This window comes from Ammospiza nelsoni, chromosome 5, assembly GCF_027579445.1.
Source record: "Ammospiza nelsoni isolate bAmmNel1 chromosome 5, bAmmNel1.pri, whole genome shotgun sequence".
Taxonomy (NCBI): domain Eukaryota; kingdom Metazoa; phylum Chordata; class Aves; order Passeriformes; family Passerellidae; genus Ammospiza; species Ammospiza nelsoni.
In genome coordinates, this window is record NC_080637.1 from 31,583,137 (window position 1) to 31,609,685 (window position 26,549).

Genomic DNA, 26,549 nt, shown 5'->3' on the forward strand with positions numbered 1-26,549 from the left:
GAGCTACTGGCATGTACCCAACTTGCAAAATTAATCTCTACTTTTTGTGGCATTGATGAGCTTTAAGTGTACATAATAAAGTAAATGAATCTGCTATTACTTGCCTCATCAGAATAGTTGTAATTTTCAGAGCAGCAAGTAAATAAACAAAGTGCAGAAGGTTTTACTTCTTGATATTTAACTTAAAGACTGTCTTTAGAGGAACTATACAATCCATAAGAAACCAAGATTCCAGAATAGGTACCATGAAACACTTGATTAAGGAACATAAGATTTTAAAGCTGGAGAGAAGGAAAAGCTTCATTGATGATGTTACTCTCTTATCAGAGACATCTAAAACAACTGCCTGGGGCTCCATCCCAAGTATGAGCATTAATGCTTATCCTTCAAGAAATGCTTCATTTTAAATACCTTAGTGATCTCATAAAGTTCAAAGTTAAATTATTTTTTTTTCACCTACCTAAAGTCAACAAGTCAACATATAAACATGTTTATATATTTATGCAAATATCTTCATCGTTAGGTGTGTTTGCAACATCAAGATTTCTTGACAATGTATCTTCAATGACTTTCACGATTTCAGAGGCATTCATTAAAATCTCATTTTTATTTATATTCACCTTAAAAAGACATGATTCATAAATGATTAATATTTTTCCCCAAAATAAAATATAAATAAAATATAGAATACTAGCTTTGAAGAATTACAAGATTTGAGCAAAGCTGGTGGTATTAACTTTATTGAAGTAATCATTGGATACAACTTCTGACTTATTTGTTAGTAAGCTGATATCTGCTTCATAAATGGAAAACAAAAATCTAAGGACCCAGTACAATTTGACCTTAAGTATGAAACTTCTAACTTGGATTTTAATTTATTGCATTCCATAGAGCTCTGGTGCTGCAAAGTTCTCTGAGAAATCAAGAATCAGGGACTGTGACTGTAAGGATTATTCATTGAAACAACAGATTCTGTAACAAAACATTTCCAGGTAGTGACCTGAAATTGTACGATTCTCACATGGGAATAGAATGTAGTCGACACTGGAGATGATTCTAAGGGCCCCCTCACATGAGCAATCACTCAGAGGACTACACCTCACAGAATGAGATGTGGCAGTTCATCTCAGAGACAGGTTCAGTGTGTGTTAGGTGACTGCATATACTGTAATAAACACCACTTTGGGCTTAAACTAAAATAAGAAACTGTAGAGTTGCAAGTTTCCTAAGACTGTTTGATAATGGTATGCAATATAATACCTAATAACCTTGGAAAAAATGTTTGTAATTATTTTGAGCTAAGAGGAAGAATTAGTTCCTGGTAATGCCACACAGTTATATTTTTAATTTGTTTATTTATATGGCAGAACACAGTAGAGATATTTCAGAGTGAGTTTTTTGAAGAGCTTTAATTTAACTGGAAATTCTGAGGCTTGAAATTTTTATTTCATCTTGGGAATAAAATTGATGTTAAAGCATAAAGTTGGTTCATGCAATGCTTTTTGAATATTCTGTATTGTTCCTTAAAAATCAACTAGCATGCCACATAAAATATGTGGGAGTGATTCTCTTGTCTTTTACACAGCACCATAGCTTATACCTGTGGAAAGAGTGTGCAAGGTTACATTTGCCACTGTGATTTAGAAGCTCTTCATATTTACTTACTCAAATGTAAACAGTAAGCTGAGTGCAAAGCACTTGACCCTATGCTCAGAGAGCCAGAGCTGAAGTGGCAAATGGGGTTAAGACAAGAACAAATTTGTATTATGGAATTTCTTCCAGATTATTTCACCTGATGTTATAAAAAATTACCTGACAGGGTGTTCAGATATACACATTGTCTAGATCAGGCAAAGTTCTGACCAATTGCTTTCCAGTAAAATGCATTAAAACTTACTAAAAGAAACATAGTTCCTCTTGTGGGAAGAAAATATTACTTTCCTCAGTAAACTTCAGTAATATTCTCCTCACAGGCACGCATGGTAAATCTTCACAGAAGTAGGTATATTTCATTGGATTATTTTAATATGTTCTTGCTGAAGAATGTCATCATAATTCTTTAGTGGAAAGGTGGCTCCAGAAATGCATGATGCTCCAGCAATATCTGTAATACAAATGATGAAAAGCCTGTATTTTAATGGGCACTAATTTATTTTGAATTTATGATGCATCACAGTCATTAGAAGAAAGCTGCTTTACATTAGTAGATGGAGAATAAGGTTTCTGCCAGTGGCAGGTTGTTTTATTTCTTCACAGCAGGTAAAAACCCCCTCTTTTTTCAAAAGCCACACAAATACTATCTTCAGGTGCAAGAGGATGGGACTAGGTCACCAAGCCCCTTCACGTTGTTTTTTGAAGCAGAGCTCAAATACTCCTTTTTCATGTAAGCAGAGCCGACCTAGACTTTCCCACCCGCACACTTTCAGAAAATCTTGTCTGTGGAGCTGCATCCTCTGCTCTACAATGTATACTGTGCAGAGAATTTTATGAATGTTGTTTCCTCTCTAGTCCAGCCAAAATGCAAATGCCATAACAGCCTTTGTCCAACTCCCTTATAATATATTTCTTTTCCTCTGTCCAAGTCCCGGGCTTTTTCTACTATTTTTTCCTGACTCTTTCACTCCTAACTTGGTCATAACTTATTCTAATTTTGATTGAGTCCACAAAATAAATGGCATGTGACTCTACACAGAGAACAATTTAAAAATCTGAAACCACATCAAGTAAAGCTTTTTCTAAAGCAGATGGAAATCTAAAAGTGACAGTTCAATGGCAAATTCAGCTCTGATGAGAAAACATATGTGAGGTGGGTATGGGAATATGCAAAGATAAACTGACATCTACTCAGATGTAAAGATTTAAGAAGTGTATCTGATTTCTCCATCAACTTCATTGTATAGAGTTATTCTGAGACATGTATTTGTCCATAAAAGGCTAGAGAGATGCAAGGAAAATAGAATGAGAAGATATTAGAAACCACTCTTAAATTTTTGATTTTTCAGTAAATTTTTTACTTAATATTATTTTTAGAAAGCAGTTAAATATAGGTTGTCTCAAATTTAAGCAAATTGGAAATCATAGGCTCATAGAATGGTTGGGTTGGGACACTTTCAGAATTTTATACATGTTGACTGAGGTGTCCTCAAAATTTCCACTTCTTTAAGGGTTTAATAAAGGCTACTAATTTGAGCACAGTTGAAATGAACATGCAATGAAAAAAATGAAAAACATTACATCACATAAATATTGTTACTGTTTTCGATCAAGAGTTATTTTGATAACTTTTAGCTGTTCATTGTTCTAATTTTGATTTTTTTTTTCTTCATGTTTCTAGGCATTTAACAGTTTATATTGCTTTTAGTCTTTTTGATCAGGAGGACAAATAGTCAGTGTTTTTTACTTTATATATAATTCTATACTTTAACAGATTTTTCTCAATATAAGGACGTGCTATTTTTCACTTGTCTGAAAACAGGGAAAAAACCAAAGCAAATGAAGCTTCACAGAGTCTCAGTTTTAACTGGCAACTGAATATATTTTGAAAAATAGTGGGGAACTAGTATGATCCCATTAATACACTACCACTGTCTCCACTTACACTCTAAATAGGTGCCAAAATCTAATGAGAATGCTTAGTTCCCATTTTATATGGTATCTTTAAAACACAGATAAATTCCCTTCCCCCTTCTGTTTTGTCCTTTCTTTTCCCCTCAACTTTCCATTTTCCCTTTTCGCTTTTCCCTCCATGTTCCCATTCCCTCAGCACAATGGGAAGATGTATCATTAAATATTTATTTTATTACTAAATAGAATATTTTATTAAAGTATCAAATTATTTAGAAATTATGGCTTAATTTATGGTTTGTAAAGGAGTTTGGGAAACTGACACACTTAGGCTTCTAAATGTTAGCACTGAATGATGCCATAGGCATTTTACTGGATATTAGTAAAAAAATTGTAATTAAAATGATAATGCTTTAGGTTTTGGGTTTTTTTCCTATAAAATAGAGTTTAAGCCTGATGGTACTAATGTGTTAAGTGCATTTGGAAATAATCTTACAATGTTATTGACAATGACCTAAATGTGATGACTTTTGTGGACACTTCCAAGTTATAAATACATACATCCAGATTTATACTTCTCATCACATTTATTCTAAGTATGTAGATGAGATTTAATGATCCACTCATGGTCCATAATTCACAGTAAGAGGTCCAGAGACACATCATAGGTAATAGATTCAGTATTTTCAATTTGAAGTTTAATTATACAGTGCAAAACTGAGAGCAGAAAGGAATATGATAAAGGAGCAACTGAGAGGAAGCAAGTGTCCTGTGCATTCTCTGAAATTACATATTATTGCCTGCAACCGTATATAAGGAATAATTTCTAACTTGAGTCAGTTATAATATTATTCTGGAAGAAAACAAATAAACTGTAGGATGGGGTGCAGGATGGGAATGGGATATTGTATGAACTTTAATATGATGGGTAATTTGTAGAAGACAGAGAAATCCAAATGATAATATTAATCTTAACTGAAGTTAGCTGGATCTTTCAGTGTAAATGCGTTATCTGAAAAATTTATTGGTTTGAGTTGGAGAGAATACATTCCCAAGAACTACTCAATAGCCTGGGCTATTGTAATTGTTTTGGCTTTTTGCTCTCTAAAATTCTTCTGGGCAGAATTGACCAAGTATTAATCTGCTTCCAGGAAAAGTAGCCATGGATTTTTTTAAGGGTTATAAAAATAATGAATGATAATAGTGAATAATAAATAAAAGGTCGTGAGTAATGTACATCTACAATTATTGTGTTCACATGTACATACACACAGATTTTTAGAAAAGGCAGCCATTCCTCAAAGAGCAAGTAAGAAAGAAAGAAAAAAAGGAAAGCCTTTGTAAATATCCAATAACATGGTTTATGGAAAATGTCTATGACGAAATAAAATCAATATTTGCATGAATTCCTCAGGTTTGTTTTTTGTTGTTGTTGTTGTTTTTGGGTTTTTTTAGGGGGTGGGGGGCTTAGCTCTTTTTTAGTTCTCAACAGTTATCTCTTAGATAAACTACATATCTCTTATTTTCAATTTGCTATAATTCTAATTTTTACAGTGGTATAGTGTAACCTCTGTCTTTTTTTTTTAGTTTTATAGCTGCAGAACATCACCCCCCTTTGGTACAGCAGAATATATAGAACTTGTTTGGCAATCTGGTTCACAGTTAGTAAGCTGTAACTTAAATAGATAACTTAAAAATGTGATCTGCTTTGGAAAGCAAAAAGTACTAAACACTGAGTCCTCAATTAGAAATTTTTGAGTTCTTTGGAAGTTAAAGAGTGAGTTCAGAAGGTTTCAGGTGAAAAATACTTATAAATGGGATAAGTATCTTCTGTTATCTCTAGAAAAAACAATCAGTTTTTATCATTGAGTCTATCAATCACATGAGGGAAAACACTGTTTTTTTTTGTTTTGTGTTTGTGTGAGTTTGTAGTCTCCTTGTCTGGGTATAGCAGGTCTTTTAATAAGATTGTTTTTGAGACAGAAAAACTATTAGATAGAAATTCTGCATAACTATAATTAAACCTCTAGTTTCTGAGTAGTACTAATTTCCCTTTGTGCCCTCAAAGTAAACCTATTAGTTTTTATTTTAAATACTCAGAAATGGGATACTACCAGTTCACATGCTCAAACACAGTTATTACCAAATTGAACTTAGCCTGTCATTTCAGCCAACTACAGAGACAGAAGGATAACACTCCAAAGACGATATCTCTAAAAAAAAAAACCCACTGCACATTTTCGTGAGAACATTTGAGTTATGCCTCATGAAATTTCAAATGAATCCCTGAAAGAAATGGAAATTATTACCTTGTATAGGGTATACTGCTGTAGATAATTATATTTACTAATATTTATATCTTTGTATTATCTTTTCTGTATTTCCAGGGGGGAATAGTGAATAAGTCCTTGTTTGATTTTTCATTTGAAGAACAAGTAGCTTTTAATGGCACAGGTTCATTGTACATTTAACAGTAATATTAAGTGAAATCCCCAACACATTTTTTGAGTCAGAAAAGTTGTTTTAAATTTAGATTCATGCAAGCCTATGACATCCTGAGGTCTTAATTACTTTTAAATACTTAGCTTTAAAATTCATTGTCTTTTCCTCTGCAGAAAACTTTCATTAATTTTTCCCAATATGTCATTATTTGCCACTGAATTTTCTAATCTTCATGTTGATACACTACATGCTCAATTTACAAGCTGGTTGCTTTGGTTTTCTGTGAAGAAATGAAGAAGATTACTTGCAGTGTAGTCTTGCATCACTGATGCTATTTCCCTTTTCATAGGGATGCAGGATGTTTTTGGAAAAATAATGTGCTTGGTGTTATAGGGTCTGTGTTTAAATACAACTCTCTTACAGGTGCTTGTGCTCCATCTCATCGTTAACTTGTTCCCTCCTTTCTTCTGTATTGTTTACTACCTTTTTCTAAGTTGAAAGACTAGTTTTTGAAAATATCTATGCATGGGCTTCAGTCTACTCAGTGATACTGAAGGTAACAGGAAACCAAATATAAGGAAACTTTTAAAGAATGCTGAAGTATTTTTCTGCATCTTATTTCTTTTCATGATAAAGGTGTCAATATGAAATTTGGCAGTTAACTTTGGGCCAGAGCTTTTTTAGTCAGTGACCATATATATTTCTGAAATCTGCAGAGTGTTCAGTAGCTCACAGAATTGCACTAATTTCCTATTATGTATGATGAAGTTTCATATTGCTCATTTCAAAACAAATGCCATGAAATGTCTGAAAGTCTTCTGCATTGTGATCAAGTGTTTTAGCCTTTCATGAAAAATATTCTGCAGTAGAGCATGCAAAACATAATTAATATAAAGCATTGATACGTATCCATGTAAATAATAATCAGCATGGCTACTCCTTGACTAAAAACTGGGCATTTTTCCAGCTTGTTAAAATTCATAAATATAGAGCAATTTGCTAACTTGAAGACATTTTCTAAATTACATGGTCCATAACTCCATACACATTTGCGCCCTAACAAACAAGAAAAAAACCTGCAAGCCAAACAAGAGCTTTAATCAAAATATGTAAAAACCTTGATTCATGTCTCTGATGTATCACTAGAAAAGCACAAATACCAAAGCAGATCAAGTGATGCCTCCATAAAAGCAATACATTTAGAGCAAGTACCAGCACCACTGATCGCTTATTTTGCTTTTCCTGAACATTTCAGGAAAAGGCAGCTTATATTTGCAGTCAGACATATGTGTTTCTGACTTCAACACTTCACTTCAAACCTTGCAGATGTAGTCTTTTTGGGAGGAGGAACCGTGAGGGAGAAGCCAGAGTTGAGCACTCTTTCATCAGTCAGGGCTCCTGTGTGTTACCACACACACAATTACTGCATTCCTTGTAAACCTCCAAGGAATAGAGGAAGGTCAAATTAATACTCATTAGAGATCAAAAGATAAAAGCTTGATGGAATACAAGGCTCCTTCAGGACACCAGTGAGAGTGTGAGCGTTCAGAGTAATGACACAGAGGGAATGTAGTTAAGAGCAGGGGAAGTGGAGAGCCAAGTGTGATGGATGGTTGAGCAGCTGACTGCATCCTCCCTGGCAGGCTGAGCTTTTAGCTGCTGAGCTCTCCTATCTCATAGTCTAACAGCCCTAACTCGTTGTTACACATTTCTGTTTGGTGGTATTTACTGCAAGAGCATATTTTCTCATGCTTTCCGTCAAGGTTACTGTGTTATCTAGGTATATGGAATCAGTGCAGCCAGTTGTAAATGTTATATGAAATGGAAAAAAAAATGCTGCCAAATGCACAGAGAACTACAGAGAAAACTTTCCAAGGATTCTTGAACTAATTTACTTCACTACTGTTACACAAACGCATGGGATATGTCAGAAATGCAGGTTACCATTCCCAGAAACATGATAAAGAACACAAATGTAAAAAATAATGCAAAAATAGTTGCATGACTTAATATTTTTATTTTTCTTCTGTCAAAGCTTGTCCAAGAATACTAAAAGAATTTAGCAAAAGGCTTTTGAATGAGAGATTAAACTGTCACAAAATGCATAATTGGTCTTAGACCTACTTGAGAAAAACAGCCTACTTTGAAAGTATTTTCCAAGATAATTAACAGGTTTTAAGCATTTTGAGTTGCTTTTCCTCTGAATACCAGAGATAGGATTTCGTTAGCAGAACTAAGAACTTGCTTAAAGCCTTTGTGATTGAATGAGTTTTCATTAGTAGACTTCATATTAAAAAAATAAAAGAAAGAGAAAAAGTTGGACTGATCTTAGCAAATAGTTTATACTAATATTAATTCTTGGGGCTCCTTGGGCTTTTCCAGCCTTGTCAGAAACAGAAATAAAAGATAAACCTTGACTGGAAAGACAGCTGCATTGACTCTGCAGAGCAGATGGCTGAAAATGTTTTTAAGCCACTTGACAGGATGCAATCTACAATGTAGCATTAGTGTAATTTGAAATATTACTACATTTATTTTCAACTTCTTTCAGAAATTCACTTCATTTAAATAAATGTCGTATTGTTCAGACTGAGTCATTTCGTGTTGCTTTGGGTTGATGGCACTATGAACACTATAATGGCATTGTCAATATATGTTTAAAAGAATTACCTTTTTATCAGGAAAGTTTATCTCTAGTTCCATTTTAAAATTAATGGAGGTAGCAAAATAGAAAGCATGAATGCACTGGCAGTATGCGAGAGAAATTACAGAGTGCTCTCTAATTATATCACTGTATTACAGCAGTGAGAAATCAAACCAGGACTAATGGAACAGCTCCTCCTATAAGCTCTGCTAAGGCACGTGGAGAACAGGGAGGTGATTCTGGACAGCCAGCACAGCTGCACGAAGGGCAGGCCCTGCCTGACCAACCTACTGTCCTTCCATGATGGAGTCACCATACCAGTGGTCAGGGAAGGTTTACAGATGTCATCTCTCTGGATTTCTGTAAATCCTTTGACCTGACCCCCGCATCCTTGTCTCTAAATTGGAGAGAGATGGACTTGATGAGTGGACTTTAGCTGGATAAGGAATTGGTCGGACAGCCACATCCAGAGGATAGTGGTCAATGTCTCAGAGTCCTGATGGACATTTGTGACACATGGTTTCTCTCAGGGGTCTGCACTGGGACTTTATTTTTTATTTTTATAAATTATAATGTGGAATATCTACATTAATGACAGGAATGAAGGGATCAAGTGCTCCCTCAGCAAGTTTGCAGATGACACTGAGCTGAGTGGTGCAGATGACCCAGAAGTGGTGCAGTTGACACAGGATGCCATCCAGAGGGACCTGGACAGGCCTGAGCAGTGGGGCCATGGGGATCTCATGGGGTTTGACAAGGCCAAGGGCAGGTGCTGCACCTGGGTTGGGGCAAACCCTGGTATGAGCACAGGCTGGGGATGGACAGATGGAGAGCAGCCCTGCTGAGAGGGGCTCGGGGGGCTGGGGGAGGAGAGGCTGGACATGATCCAGCCATGGGCACTTCCAGCACAGAGAGCCAAACTGGGCTGCATCCCAAGCAGCATGGCCAGCAGGGCAAGGGAGGGGATTCCTCTCTGTTCTGCTCTGTACTGCCCCTATATTCTGCAAGCTGCAGTGCTGCATCCCTCTGTGAGACCCCCAGCACAGAAAGAAGATTGACCTGTTAGATCAGGCCCAGAGGAGACCACCAATATGATTAGAGGGATGGAGCATCTCTCCTGTGAGGAAAGATTGAGAGAACTGGGATTGTTCAGCCTGGAAAAGAGAGGGCTGTGGGGTAACCTATTTGTGGCTTTCTACTACCTGAAGGGACCCTCCGAGAAGGATGGAGAGACACTTTTTGCAAATGACCTTAAAGGGTTTGGAACTAGATACCCTTTAAAGTCTCTTCCAACCCAGGCCAATCTATGACTGATGGTATGATTTAGCTCCAGCCCCTCTGCCATGGACAGGACACCTGCCAGTAGATCAGAGTGTTCAGAGCCACATCCAAGCTGGCCTAGAACACTTAGGGGTGGGACAGCCACAGTTTCTCTAGGCAACCCCTTCCAGGACCTCACCAGCCTCACAGGGAAAATGTGCTCTCAGCATCCACAACTTCTTTGTGCACAAGTGCAAGTAAATGCTCTTCTGAGCCAGTGAAACACAGCATAGGTGTCACAGTATTATAGATTCTGTATGAAACATCATACACAGCTCCAAAATGCATGATCCCATCTCTGCTCACACAACTGAAATGACTTTTGCCACTTTTCCCTTGGCATAGTGACAAACAATGTGAAAAGCAGCTATTTTTTCTTGTCTTATAAAGCACAGCCCTTCCTGAAACTGTTTTTCAGTGGTGCTGGTTACAGTCTCACAGCCTGGTCCTTTGCTTGAAACAGAAAGATATAAAACAAAAGTACAGCTGTGAGAGTGTTAGCATATTACGATAATGGTCTTAAATTTGCTTCAGGGAGCATATAATCTTTTGTGGCTGATGGTTTGTGGGTGTTAAGGGAGAGACCAGAGTAAATATTCTTGTGGGTCTCCTGACTTAACATCTGTTATGCAGTTACTTCAGGCATTGGGAAAGTAGATTCAGAGATCCAGCAGTCTTTTAGTGCATTAATATATATTAATGTATAGCAAGGTTTTGGCAGTGTAATAGTAATTAAACAGCTTAATCTTCCTTTGTCTAAAAATAAAGAATATACAAGGAATGCTGGCATGTGAGTATTACTTAAATAATTGTAGAAGATGTTAGATGTGACATGAAATTTGTACAAGGCTATGAAACATATGATGGCAGGAAAACAGCTGGAATTTATGTAGAAACATCTATGTTAAGGTATGAAAATGCATTATTTTATGATATTTCTTAACAAAGTTGTATGCACGGATGTCAGAATAAAATGTTTAACCTCCAACTTATCACATTGGAAGAGTGTCCTAGATAATTTAGGGAGCTTAAACTAACTTTGTGGCTTGTACAAAAATTAATATTTCCCACATGCACAAATTTTAAATTAAAATACTGGAATATATGTAAAGAAAACCTCAAATTAAGGGAGGTGTGGTGGTAAGTACACATCATTAACTTAAAGAAAACAGCTCAAAGGGAGTATTATATTTAAAGGGTTTTTAAATTCATGATACATTCCAAATTTATCTCATTTGAAAGTATGGAGTCAGGCTCAGACAACCTGTCTGAATTAATACATCCATATTTGAGCTCAGCTATTAGGTCTTGTAGGTGAAGCTAACATTACGTGCTTTGATCTGGAGAGCTGTAACTTAAAGTCCCAGCCTGACTGCTACAGTGAAGATCAGCAGAGATGCAGTTTTCCTGTTCCTGGTAAGGAACTGTCTGTTAGCAAATACTAAACAAATTTTTCATTTTCAATTTTGTAAATACTTCCATGTCATCACAGGAAGAAGAACTGGGGAATTATTTTTTTTTTTTAATTAAAAAGAATTTTTTTTTATATGTCTTAAGTGAATACTGTTACTGTGTTTAGCAATAACAACAATTAGATTTTTTTTACTTGCCTTAGATTTATTTATTTTCAAACTTATAGCTATTATTTGATACCGGAATGAAACTTTTTGCTTTGAGTTAAAAAGAGATTTCCAGTTAAAAGGGTCCTTTTTCTTATTTAGAGAAATTATTTCTATTGTTTACATATTTCAAAAGGGCTTGCTTTCTAACTCAGACAGAAGCCCAACCATTAATTTTCCAAACATAACTCTAGAATAATGTTATTCCATGTTTCACTGCTTTCTTCATATGGTCTCAAAGGGGAAAGCCTTGCTTGTCACAGTTCTGCTTAGTGGCTCCCTGCAAATGGAAATAAAGAAATGTTAGTTATGTTGTCATATAAGCTCTCAGTTAAATCTTTTAGTGCTTCATAAGTGTTTTAAAGTCTTTTAATAAGCCCCTGGGCTGTTGTCTATTTGGGTGTCCATTCCATGCTGTGGATGTTTAAGTCTGTTGGCTTCAATAAATAGTTATGTTTAAGACTCCCTGGGACTATTTAATAAATACACAAACTAAGATCCAAACATTACTCAAATCTTTGCTTTCCAGTCAAGTTAATTTCAATTTGATCTCTGTATTAATGAGCTATTAGAAAAGACAGGCAGGCACAGGGCAACTCTATTGTAGAAGCTTTGACATATTTTTAAGATTTCTGTTGTGTATATGCAAATAGTAATTAACATTTTCAGCCTATCAATAGTAATTCTCTAATGCATTTAAGGTAATTCAAAGATTGCAGTCTAAAATATAACTTTGCCTATGAAAGCACACTTTTAAATTTCATTTGATTTGACTTTTCGCTGCATGAAGTTTCTGGCATTTTTTCCTTTGGATTTTCATAAAACCAGACACTTTAAACTGTTACCAGTATAGTGAATAACTTGCAGTGAACTCAGATGCAAATCAAGGCACTCCATTTTGTGATATGTACCTGCTCTGTCTTAAGTTTGAAATACATTGCTTTCTATGATGTTGGGTTTTTTGCATCCTTTGCTTTTATTTTTTAAAAATTTCGTATTGGCTACCTTCTGTTATTGCAAAAGCAAGACTGTTTGTAATGGTTTGGACCAAATATAGTGCAAGCAGATGCTACGCAGGTTTACCTAAAGAGCTTTGACAACCTCTTAGTCTTGATATGTAGCACTCCATCTATTCTAGCCATGGTTGTTCAAAAACATATAATGTATGTCATGCTAAATTGCACACTAGCTGTTTGGTTAGTATGGATGTAATTATACCATAAACTGAATTGCAGTTGAAACTGAAAAATGGACCTAGAGCAATATTTTTAAATTTTATAGGTTTTTATGCTGAACCACAATTTAGATTTTACCAGACAGTCTATAGTTATCTTACTGTGCATTAGCACTCCTCTCTTGCTAAGGTAAGGGAAAGCAAGCCTCAGGGGCCAGACATTTATGTTCTGATTTGATAATATTTTTAAGTCTGTGTGTGGTTCTTGGTAGGGGTGCAGGACATGCTGCAGTTTTAAGTAATTTTAGTCTGCTTGCCTGGAGGTTCCTGGTGCTCTGTGGAGTTTTGATATCTGTCTCATACTTGAAATTCTTCAGTCCTTGCACTTTCAAAATTTTCATTGACCGATCTTGGTATTGATTGTTTGTGAACTGTAACAATCCCTCTTGCTTGTCTGATGTCTTTAATCTTTTTATCCATCTCCATAACTAATCAATATTTGTATTGTTATGGAGGCAGTATATCCACATCCAGTCTTGTGTCTGCAAATTCACAGAGTGTTTGTAAGACAGATTGGTATAGAAACAGTTTAACATTTTCTGGGATGGAAGAGGAAAGCATTCCAATACATTGTAAATACAAAGATAGAGTTACCAGTTACCTGAAATTGCATTTTCTTTCTACCAACAGGTCCCATAAGCAGCATTTTGGTGAATAAGTATGGTAGCCGGCCTGTGATGATAGCAGGGGGTATCCTCTGTTCTTTTGGAATGATTGCATCCTCCTTCTGCAATAGTGTCCTTGAGCTGTATATATGTATTGGTGTGGTTGGAGGTAAGAGTCCTGTTTAAAAGGCTATATTATGTATAACAAACCATTTCTAATAGTGTTCTACAAATGAGCCTCACTGACCAAGAAATCTCTGTGTACAGATGCAATCCAAGAAGGTGGTAAGATCAGTTAATTTCAGCTATCTAATCCTTTAAATTAAAGGAAACTGGCTTGATATTATATGATTTCCTAGGACAATTCAGAAACAACGGATGAATTTATTCAATAAATGCTGTATGTATTTCCACATTGCACTATAATTGTGGTATAAAAATTGATTGGCTCATGACAGCAGTTATTACAGTCATTTGTGTACAATTTCACATTTGTTTTAGCTTTCAGTCATGTTGCACTGCAAACAGGGTGGCAGAGGCTGGCCAAATTCTAGTAGAATTGTGAAAACTTGCACCATATTTCTGTAGGTTTTTTACATACACATAATCTCACAGAAAAGTCTAACAACTTTCAGTTAAATATTTTTCTGTTTAAAATCCCCCAGGGTCAGTCACCAAATAAAATTATTCATGATCATCTATCACAGGCCTAGATATCACCTAAAGTAATGATTAAAACTCATTGTAATGCCAGTAAATTAAAGAATCTCCTTATTAAAAGTTCTGGGGTTTTTTTAACTCCCTTCTCAGAATAAGGAAGGATAGGTGAAATGTTGCAGGTAATAAATGAATGAGATAATACCTGTATATTCAGGCTCATCTTCCTTTATGTTGGGACTAAAGGAGTCTGTTTTTATTCAGTGATTATTCCTTAAAAGTCTTTATTTTTGACATCCTAAACTTGGTGCCTACTGAAAGAGTAATGTCAGAATCTGGGAATGGGCCTATCAAGGAAGAGAGTTTCTCTCCTGTACCATCAAGCAGAGGCATATTAGAATTTATGGCGTATTAGAATTTATGGCTTAGATGTCTTAATACAGAGAGAAGGCCAAGAGGTTCAGCTTTGGGTTCAGTTTATACACTCAACTTATCTGGGTGGGTGGTCTGCTCCCACATGTGTCCTTTAAAACTTCTTGATAGTGACCTGGGGAAGGAGAGCTGAATATGCTGGGAAATAATTTTCTATTTTATCCTCCAGTTTTACAGACAAGTTGTATCTTAATTAGGGTTGGAAATAGGAAATTAGGAGATTTATGCATTTAAATAAACACTGCATTCATTGTAGCTGAGGTGACATTTAATAAGTTTTGTTAAATGAGCCAGAAGAGAATTGTATTATAGTTTAGCAAATAAAAAAATGGTGAGTCAAAGCACAGCTACCATCATTCTTCTGTATGTGATTCCCCTGTCTCTATCACTGCTGAAACACGAAAAGGAGTTTTGGCTTTTAATGCAGCACTGCAGGGGAAAATGACCAAGTGCCACCATGACACAGTCTTGGTATGAGCACTCATAGACATCTATGAGGCTGTATTTCATTTTCTGATGATAGTTGGTTTCAATATTGAGAATCACTGGATTGGATACTGGGCATTTTAAAAATAACTTGAAAGAGCTGAGATGTGATTTTCACTGCATGACGTGCAATAATACTGTCTTTTATGTGTTGTTTAGGTCTGGGTTTAGCATTCAACTTACAGCCTGCCTTGACCATGATTGGCAAGTATTTCTATAAGAAGCGTCCCATCGCTAATGGATTGGCAATGGCTGGCAGTCCAGTGTTTCTGAGCACATTGGCACCTCTCAATCAATTCCTCTTTAATGCTTTTGGCTGGAAAGGAAGCTTTCTTATTCTGGGTGGACTTCTTTTGAACTGCTGTGTGGCTGGATCACTTATGAGACCTGTTGGACCAAAAAAAGCCCCTCCTGTGAAAAAAGATGTTGAAAAAGGCACAGGAGATTCTGTCTTGCACAAAAACAACAAGAAGTCTTGTTGGCAAACTATGAATAAGTATCTAGATCTGTCCCTTTTCAAACACAGAGGGTTTCTGATATATTTGTCAGGAAATGTCATTATGTTTATTGGTTTCTTTGCTCCAATAGTATTCTTGGCTCCTTATGCCAAGCACAAGGGAATTGATGAATATTCTGCTGCATTTTTGCTCTCTATATTAGCCTTTGTAGACATGTTTGCTAGGCCTTCCATGGGACTTGTAGCAAACTCCAGGTTTATCCGGCCAAAGATTCAGTACTTTTTTAGTTTTGCTGTCTTGTACAATGGAGTCTGTCATATCTTGTGCCCTCTGGCAAAAAATTACACCGGCTTGGTGATATATGCTGTATTTTTTGGGTTTGCATTTGGAATGGTTAGCAGCGTTCTTTTTGAGACCTTGATGGACCTTGTTGGAGCTGCCAGATTTTCCAGTGCGGTGGGTCTTGTCACCATTGTGGAATGCTGCCCTGTGCTCATAGGCCCTCCTCTAGGAGGTAAGAATCTATTTCTTTCCATTTTGTCAGACATTACTGCATAATCTTGCAATGTAACATTGAATTAATATAAACATTGTCCTTAATGTTTTCCTTTTACTAGAAATGTACCGTAACAGCCTGATAGTAAAAGATAACACTAACAGGAAAGTGTCAGAAGAAACACAGGCCGGCTCAGCATTTTAGGCAGGGTGCACACATGGTGGGGTTCCATCAGAGTGCTGTGGAGCATTGCACCCTAGCATCATTTCACACTCCAGCTCTGCTCACAGCCAGTCCTTTAGCCTGTTTCTGTAGCCAATAGATGGGGCAGGCAATGCAGAGGATGAACTGACTGAAAGATGTTAGCGTCACCAACTTCTCTTTTCAAGTGTTAGGGGAGCTTAAAGGGAGCCTAGGTGTATCACCTAGACTTTATTCAAGACACTTGGCCTTCTAGCGGCAAAAATGAACAGTATTTTCAGAAAGTATTTTCTGTTTGCTATCTATTTTCTCAGTATTCAGTAATGCTGATAGTAAGCTTTATATTATTGAGATTTCTGATGATATAAGAGATTAAAAAATAGATGTTCTAATTTTGTTGAGAAGCATTGATGTCTATCATGGTGCATGTGTCGCAGTATAAGCCCAACAATATGAAAATATAAAGATAGTGAGATTGCCAGACTAATGAACATTAGCACTGTACCCCCATTAGCACTGCCTCAGAAGTCAGCAAGATTGTGTGCCTAAAAGCATTTATATACACCAAAATACTTCAGATTACTGTCAGTATTTCAATGAAAATAGCATTGTTGTGTGCAATTCTGAATATGCCAAAACAGTTACACTCCCTTCAGTAAAATAATATTTATACAAGTAAATTTTTAATATGTCTAAAAGCATTCCATATTTTTCTCATCATTTAACATACAAATCCACATTGGCTAAGGTAGACCAGAATATATCCTCACACAGACTCATTCTGTGCCACCTAGTGGGGAGTCTGAGCCTCTAACCACTGGAGTCCAGCCTTTTCATTGAGGTTCTGAGATCAGTATCAACTCAAAAGATGTAAAATCCAATATTTATGGAGACGTAGCTTACACAGTTATTTATTTTTCAGTGTAAAAACTTTTCAGGAGTTTTGGAAAGCATTTTTTGTGTGCTATAGCACCATGAATAATTGATTTAACTTGTTGAACCGAGGCAACAAAGGGGGTGAACATATGGAAAAGCTAAGCTCCAGTTTTGACTAGTTCATATGTTTTAAAATAGTATGCTGAAGCATTTCTAATTCAGAATTTTGTTTTTAAATATATTTTTATGAGACTGCTCATTGATGAAAATCAACAGATTGCACTATTTACACTAATAAGTGAGTTGTACACTTGCAGTGCTATTTGAATTTGTCCTAATACTAGGTTTGTGAAAAAAAAAAAAAAAAAAAAAAAAGTCTGGAATACTTTCATGGCTTGTAAGCATGTATCAGGTGAATAGGCTGGCATTATATTTTCAGCCCAGTAAAAGCATCTAAATGCATACTAAATTGAAGTGTGCAGCTTACTCTGTGAGTTTCAATTTTAGTGTAGGAAACTTCAGAGCTAAATACTTGGATACGTACAGATGTTAATTTGGGAATTGGGAAAATTTAGAAGGAATGTCTCATAAATTGGAAGAACTGTTATATTTTACTCTCCTTGTCATAAAGAAATTTAATCTCAGAGGTCTGAATGCAAGTTTTAGGTACAGGGCTCAGAGTTTAAAACTCAGCAGTTGAGTGTGATGGCTGAAGGCAGAAGCCTTTCTATCTCTCACCAGTCAAAGGAGAGTAAAAGTGAAAAGCAGGCAGCTGATGCACAGAGAGCCTAAAAAGGCACGTACCTCTTCATCCTATTGTCTTTATGCAGCCTCAGTGAGTGTCAAACTGTCACTCCAAACAATAGGAAAACAAAATTAGAAGGTGAATAAAATAATAAGGTAATGAAAGAATGAACATAAAAGAACTGAAAAACTGTCATTATTCATTAAGATTTACTTACTTTGTTCTTCAACATTTTATGATTGTCAATGTCTTCAATTGCTATCTGGATTAACACAGGGTTTTTTTACGAGTTCCACTGTTTATGTCAGACAGCTTTAACATGTTGAAAATGCATTTCTGCTCCAACTTCAAAACCAAAAATATATAGATATTTTTACCAAGGGAAAGATGTGGATTTTATTTAGTATCCTAGTCTAAAGACACTTTTTCTTTTCTTATCTTTGTATTTCAGGTTGGTTAGTAGATGTTACTGGGGAATATAAGTACATGTATTTTGTGTGCGGAGTGATCGTGACTGTGGCCAGTATCTGGTTGTTCATTGGCAATGCCATCAACTACAGGCTTTTGGCAAAAGAAAAGAAGTTAGAAGATGAGAAGCTGAAAGCACAGAAGAACGCCGACCCAAAGGAAGCAGAACCATTAACAAACAATGAGAATGAAGATGCTTCCAGCAGAGCTGATAAAGCTCCTGAAGATCCATCAGAAAGAGAAACCAATATTTAATCTGAAATACAGCTAAGAAGGCAACATTTATGACTTCCATTAGGAATATATCTTCAAGACACAGGCCAGGTTTTGTGGTAATAATGATCAGTCACAATATTGGATGGGAACAGATTTTTGCCCTATGGTAAGACTCAAAGCTAAATTACTATCTACAGTTAATTTGTTTCAGAGATACAAAATTACGATTACAGAGGTAGTGACTCAATGCAAATGAGTCCATTGAATTTTGACTCTGGACAATCAAGAGTCAGATAAACCATGCTATAAAGCCTTCCAATGACAAACAGTTTTGTTTCAGAAGTGTATCTAGTGCAAGAGTATCTCCTGCTCTTATTCGGGAAGATACTTGCATTTATCTTTATGATGTGGTTAAAGTCTTTTGAAATAATCTGTCCAAATTCTACTTACCGTTAATATTAAAGAGAACATAAAGTCTAAGATTTGTTTCAAAAGAGACATAATACCTGACTGTAGCACACTGAGACATTCTTCTCTTTTGTACATCCACTTGATAAAAAATATGGCTGCATATGCAATTATGGATATAAAAGTTAAGTGTAGGAGACAAATAATTGGTGATCACACCTCTAAAATGCAATAAAAAGCTGATTTATAATATATTCCAGAAGTAGTTTCCTCCAGTGATAACTGATTACATATTACTTCAACATGTACATTTGAATTCAAAGTATGTTCACACCTTGCTAATTCAAACTAGCTAAAATCTGCCTGTACATAAAGGGTTTAAACCCAAGTTTTGCATTTCTAACAAGAGTGGCAATCAGTTTGTTTGCCTATGTATTACTCTGTAGCTGAAGGATCTGGATCAGACTGTGAAGCCATTTTCCTAAAGGGACTAGATTCATAATCTGCTGATGTTAAAAGGATACTAACCCTTGGCTTTTGTGGCCTTAATGAGTTTCATGACAATGACTTCAAAGTAGATGCTTGGCTTTATTGACAAGTTGTTAGTTGTTTGATGGTGTCTTGAGAGGAGATGTAAGATCTAACTTCTGATCTTTGCAGATGGGTAGCTTCCCAGTTCCCACTTCCCTTTCCCAGGAATTTAGTGAAAAGCTACTTCTTTTTTTGTAGTGCTGCTTTGAGCAAAAATGCTGCAAGGCACCTTGACAATGCCAGTCTGGAAGCTTTGTATTGACACACCAGTTTTATGCAGGATGTTTAGTCTTGTGTCTACAATTTCATGCAGACCATCATATAAATTAAAATGTACACAATTGTTCCCCTTCCTTTAGACAAAACAAGGCATAAACCTACAATTTTACTTTACACAAATTGTTTAGTACTGCTTTAAAAGTTAAAAGTGAAAGCTTCTGAAGATAATAAGCGAAATTATTTCTGTTCTATTTCTAGGTAAGGAAAGGTGCTATTCATTTTGGAGGGATGCTTATAAATGCCTCAAAAATTGTGAAAATTAAGGGTCTGATTCATAAAACATTTATACACTGTTTATGCAGGATACACCTACACTCAGTTCCAGGAAAAGAAAATTATTCATTTTAGTCCTCTTCTAAATCCCGAAAAGTTTGAAATATATTGGACAGAGAGCTAACAGTGATAAACACACTTTGAAGTGCCAATAACAAAATTAAAATAGTAAAATAGTAAAATCTAGTAGATACGGGAGAGCTTTTAAGAAAGTAATTTCTTAATATTATTATGTTCAAAATTATTTTAATTTTTCTTCTAAAAATGTGGGTAGTGCTTGCTTCTGTTTTACTGGTTTATCATTTCATAGAGTTCCACAATATTGCTTATTTTTTTTAATTTTCTCATCACTGTTTTGGGGAGAAATATGAATCTACTCTCATCATGGTACAGAATTTAATACCTACTTTTTGCCTAGTTATATTCAAGAAAACCAAACTTCTCCAACAAATCCTATAAATTTTTAGGAGCATCAGAATCAAAATATGTGCATTTCAGAGTTTCCGGATAAAATACGGGTTGCATGTTCAGACTCAAGCTGTGTACTTTGTAAAGAGAAATGATTCAGACCCAGTAAAATTACAGTTCCTCTCCCAAGCCCCAGCTTCAGAGAGGAAGTAAATTCACTGCGCCTGCATCCAAACCTTAGCCTTGCCAGCACCCCATGACATGAAGCATTGCTCTCTTTATGGCTGTACAAACACACTGAGTGAATTCCAGGAGCTGTGAAGGCCTTGTGTGCCCATAGCCAGAAAGGGATGTTTCATAGATGCTAAGCTTTCATACAGTGAGGATTGTCAGTTGTAAATACTGGATTATGAAAGATGAACTGAAATTTTAGCTGAAGAGTGGTCATCAAGAATATCACTCTGCTCTCGCTAGCCACTGATAGAAATGCAGAGATTATTTGAAAAGAGATTAATACAGGAACTGAACCAAAATGTCTGAGGTAAAATTGTAGGTGCTTATTGTTATCTCTTTGCAATAAAGGAACATGATTAAGAATAAGGGTAGAATACAAGAAGTGTCAGCTTTTGACTGAAGGCTGTTACAAGTTGCTGTTGAGTAAGTAAAGGATTCAGAAAAATTATGAAAAAAAAAAAAAGACTCTCAGGAAATATGCAGGCAACTTGCCTGTTCTATGCAGGATCTCAGAATACAAAACAACATGGCATAGGAAATAAGGGAAAAACAAAGTTCCTTGAGCCATAGACACATCTGACCACTAGTAGCAAAAATTATCTCACTATCTCAGAGGAAATAAAAATTTCTGTAAACACTCTACAGAGATGCTACTCTTTCATCTCTGGTCCATTATGTTAAAAGTTAATAGGAGTGCAAGAGCTGCTTTACCACCACTCACCAATGTGCAGTTTTTAATCCCATAAGGCAAAATGATGTGGCAGGCAACTAGAGTGATACAAGGTAGGAGGAGACAAGTTAAACATTTCCTTGCACCTCTTTCATTACTCTTTCTCTTAATAATGACAACAAAATAAAACCTATCAGCATACTCTTGATATTACTGAATATTAAAGAAGTTAAAACGCAGATATGAGTGAAGAAAATTGGAACTGTATCTATGCAAAAACTGCCTCAAATTAAAAACCTGTGTCTTCCAAATAGCAGGTCCTAAAGGGGCAATTGCCTAGTATAGGTAGCTCTTATTTCTAAAAGTAACGATAATAATAAATTGCCTTGAATCAACTTTATTCTGAACATCAAGTAGTGAAATAAGTATAACTTGCCTTCAAACTCCTGAATGTCACTTCTACTTACACTCCTATTTGTCACTCCTACAAATTGACCTGTAATTTGTACAGCAAATAATTTCATCGCTACATTTCTACTTTTGAGATTAGACCTGGGTATGTACATAATTTCTCTGAATTGCTCTGGTTTCTCTTAATTACCTCTCCCTCAGTTTGAACCACTGAAGGGTCAGGACTAAGACATTCCCCTGATCAGTGATGAAGAAATTTACCCCAATTTTCTAGCACATGTGTCTCTTATGCGCTCTAAGAATCTATAGTCTCAGTCAATGCAAGCAAATCCATAATTGGTCTTTTATACTCATGTATACTTCATTCTTTTAATTTCTCTGCTACAGAATTTCTAAGATGATTGCCCTTTTTCTCTTCTAGAAATAATAATGCAAAAATTTTAAAAGTAGTAGGAAGGTGGATAGCATCAATAATATTTTCCCCAATTTCATATCAGGGTTAAATTTCAAGCTGTTTTAAAGTACACATTCAGATACTTCTCTCTCTTTTGGGTTTTTATGTCATATACTCTATTAGCTGGAGAATTCTCCTGTATTGCCCTTTTCAACTCCAGAGAAAGACTCTTCACTAATAATTCTCTGTATTATTTCAGGAACATATCAAAATTTCACCCCTCCTATCTCTCCCCATTGAACTGTGGTTACAATTGTTGTTAATTCTGTATTTCCATGAAGTTCAGAAAAGCATCTTTTTGTATGAAAGAGTACAATGCTTTTATTTCAGGAGTGTGTTTTGTGAACTGCTTTGACAGAGCTACGGAAAATCTTACTTCATCTTCAAATAGATTTTTTTAAGTGATGCTGTCCTTATTGAGAGGAGATACAGTTTTACTTACTGCTGAAGTGAATGGCAGCCAATTTCACCGACATTGATTCATATCAATGCAAAATTCACGTGAATTTTAATAGTCGTGTTACGTATCAGCATCCACTGTGCTTAAAAAGCATTTGGCAATGTGTACATGATTGTTCCTCCCAGAGAATTCTCATTCCTTTTAAACATTCTCCACCTCCACCACCCCATACTTTGATGCAACAAAAAAAAATTGGACTGGGGATGTAGTGACTTATCCTTAAATATTTCTTGTTTTTTTTCCTGAAATGACACATTTTCTATGTTGCCAAATGCAACATTTTTCACTTCCTTCTTTCATGTCTGGTTGTGAATTTAGTGGAGAGATATTACTGGGATACATAAGTTAAAGATACTATATGCAGCCAGATTTTGGACTGCTATCAGGATTTCACTAAACAAAGCTGGTCACCACTTTTATGGATGAACATGCTATAAATGACACCAACAATTTTGCCTATAACAAAATTAAATCAGGCAATTTTTGTTAGTTTCTCTATAGATGACTATTTTTCTACTCACAGAGAGGAATATAAAGGGAATTTTGAAATAATTATTTTCAGAGATGGCTTACCAGTTTTAATAAGGTTGTTTGGAATTTTTTGGGGGTGTGCAAATTTATATATAATGAAAGTGTTTGCATGTACTATCACATTTTTGATGAGAATTTGCATAAGCATTGCTCTGTGATTTCAATATAATTTGCATGTTGTAGTTTTGCAGTTCAAATTTTTCTCATCATCTACCTCTCAGTTGAAGTTTGGAGACTTGCACAACCCTGGAAGAAGAGTTAACAAAATGCATAATGGTAAAACCTGTACAGACTATTAGAAAGTCTCCCAAATATTTAAAGCTGCTTACATTTCTGTTTTCAAGGCAGGGCATATCTGTGTCCACATCTTTGTATCAGTTCACATATCTTTAATCTTTACCCTTACCTGTGAAGTTTTTGCATCACTGATCTGGTTTAAAAACTCAGTGTGTCATTTAGCTATTGAAAGTCTAATGATTTTTCTGTGAGATGATGGCCCATTATTCTTCTTTGTTTTCTTTCAATTTCTGAGTTAGGGAAATTAACAAAGTTAATATATCCAAACAGTTTATAAAATTATTACAGAAAATTTTGCATCCCTGAAAAATAAAATATGTTTCTGATTTAGAAATAATAGCAAATTTTAGCTTGCTTTTCCTTTTTTGGGGCAGTTGAAGGAAGTAGTCACAAAATATTAGATTGGGGTCAAGGAATGATGATTATTCTTCATATGCTCTTCACAAAACCAGAGATGATTGTTCTTTCAAAGATATTCTTCAAACTATTCTTGCCTTCTAGGACCTAGTACATAGTCCGCTAAAGCCAAAATGAAAATACCAATCAAAGAACTTCACCAGACATTGGAAGTGATGTGGCTTCAGTGGAGATTTCAGCCTTATTCTCTCCATTCCAAATCTCAGGACCATCAGATATAACACAGTAAACACAGGATTTGCTACAGCTGGCAATTTTTCTATGCCTGCATAATATTCCTAATGAATCAGTCCCTAAATTAATGCACAACATGTATTATTTTAAAAGCCTATGTAAATAAATTAAAAAAAAATCCCACCATACACTCTGAATGTAGATTATAAAATAGAGAGGATATATTTGAATAAATATCCAAACAAGTCTGTTAACCCCAAAGGAAATTATTTATTTCCTTTCAAGCCTTCCTTGAGCAGTTTATAACCTTCATTTTTCTTATTTCCAGAGAAAATGGTTTATGTCATCTGTGAATGTATATATGGACATATATAAGGGAATATATATGCAGATGTGGTATGTGTATATATGTATTCCCCTATATATAAAACTCTAATTTATATATATTATATATATTTATGTATATATAAAATATATATAATATTTTAGAGTAAGTTGCATATTGTGCCTGATAAATGAAACATAATTGTAAGCAAATAAAAAACTTCCTCTAATGGCAGAAAAATTTGAAGCTTTTTTTGTAAGAGCATATGCTATTTTTCAGTTTCTGCTAAAATTATTTATAGTAGAAATTAATTCAAAAAGCTGCAGTATTATGTAACACTGGTTTCCAACCATGACTCAGTTCAAAGCAGCGTAAGATCACTGATAATGTTCATTGAGGTAGATGGCAAAACCTACATTGTTGGTGAACTCATTAGTGGGGTGTCATTGCTGTGGAAATATTAACTAAATGATCTCTGAACAGACTGCAACCAATATACTGAGTTTTCAGCTAATGTGATATGTATGACCACTTAATACAAAACAGTGGTGGACATGATATTTTTTGTAACATGTATGGAAAGTGAGAATACTCAAGCCTGTGCAAACAATATTCCTCTTAGATTAATATGTGAAATTGTCCAGAACATTAGTCATTAAAAACACTGAAAATATACCATACCTTTAACAGGTTTTGGTGGTTTTAATTTGATGCAAGTAGGCAGGCCCATGAAAAGTCTACATTTGGCTCTCACTCTTTAAAAAAGTATTACCTTAAAATTAGTGGGAGATTTTTCAGAGTGGTACATAAGTTATTTACAAAAATTCCCTTCCTCAAAGAGTGATACAGCTGCATTTTCCACTTACAGCCTACTTGGAAAGTTCACCGTTTCTGCAGTTTATCAAGAGAACCTGGTATTGCTATGCAATAATTAAACATGCAGTAACCATTGTTGTTGACTAATAAAGTTGTTTCTTCCTTTCTGTATTTTGCAATACTGTATGGTTTTTACTTGAATATATTGGCTAGATTTTTTTTTTTGACAATCATTTATTAGCTAGAGGTGCTATTTATGTTCCAAAGAGATATGAGTGAATGATAACTTTCTAGATGCCAAATCCTTTTTTTGACCTGACAAAATTCATTGTTCATAATGTATATTAACCCTGTAAAGTGCTTATGCATTGCATTAAATTGTATTTAAATGCATTTTTGTTCAATAACTTCTATTCCAGGCCTGTACTACTGTGTAATATGTCAAGTTTGTCCATATATATTTATGGGAAATTACAATAAAAATTGTGTATAATAAGCAATTGGGAGAAAAAAAGAAAAATGAAAATAAAATTTCCATGTAAAGTTTTTCTGAAAGGATGTAAATTCTGTTTTCTCAGTCTTCTTAATAGTATATTATTTACACCTTCAGAGTGCGCAAATATTCATAGATATTTAGACTGATTCACTATTCAGTTGTAGCAAAGATCTCTGAATCACTTCTTGTTGCGTACAGAAACAGAACTTCAAATTTCCTGTGGAGAAAAGCTGCTACTAGTAACAGAACATTGTACCAACCCCTTGCTATTCCTAATTTCACCATAATTATTCTCATACATAACTCAAATGCCATCTGGACACCAGGGTTTTTTTCCCCATTACTTGGACTTGGAGGTATTCCTATATTCCATATACATGCAATGTTATTCCTTGGTCACCAATACTCGTTTTGCTACAGAAATTTATCCATATCTTGAAATAGTGTAGATAAGTCTTACTTTGTATCCTCTGAATATTATCTGTTCCTATGTTTTTGTAAATTGACTTCAGTCTATGATTGCTTGCCCCAGTTAAATTGTTATTTACAGAATGTGATTGGATAATTACAATTAAGATATTATGGGGGGTGTTAGAGACAGTATTAAGATGCACCTTTGCATACTATCTACCTTTTAGATAGATGCACAGAAAGCTACTAGAAAGCAAAGACATAAAAAATGAACTATCAAATAAGAAAGAAATAACTTTAACAAAGCAAATGGTTGTTATATTTCTAATAACTGTAAAATCTGTTTTCAAAGAATTATACATATAATCTTCATGATACAGAAGTTTTGATTCAGCTACCGATATATGTTTAGATTTTGTTTAGTTTATGGACCCTTGTAAAAGTTGCATATCTGTTTTAATAATCATAAAAATCCATTTTCAGTCATTGAC

General features: G+C 35.2%; 1 protein-coding gene across 3 annotated transcripts in view; it reads left to right on the forward strand.

Moving 5' to 3' along the window:
* Window positions 1-25,715, forward strand: part of SLC16A7 (solute carrier family 16 member 7) — an 80,336-nt gene extending 54,621 nt beyond the window's left edge. For all 3 annotated transcript variants that reach the window (XM_059471967.1, XM_059471966.1, XM_059471969.1), the window contains 3 exons: window positions 13,454-13,597; window positions 15,163-15,975; window positions 18,231-25,715. In XM_059471967.1, coding sequence (XP_059327950.1) covers window positions 13,454-13,597; window positions 15,163-15,975; window positions 18,231-18,502 — 1,229 coding nt within the window. In that variant the 3' untranslated portion in view covers window positions 18,503-25,715. The remainder of the gene's footprint in view (window positions 1-13,453; window positions 13,598-15,162; window positions 15,976-18,230) is intronic.
* Window positions 25,716-26,549: the final 834 nt, after the last annotated feature.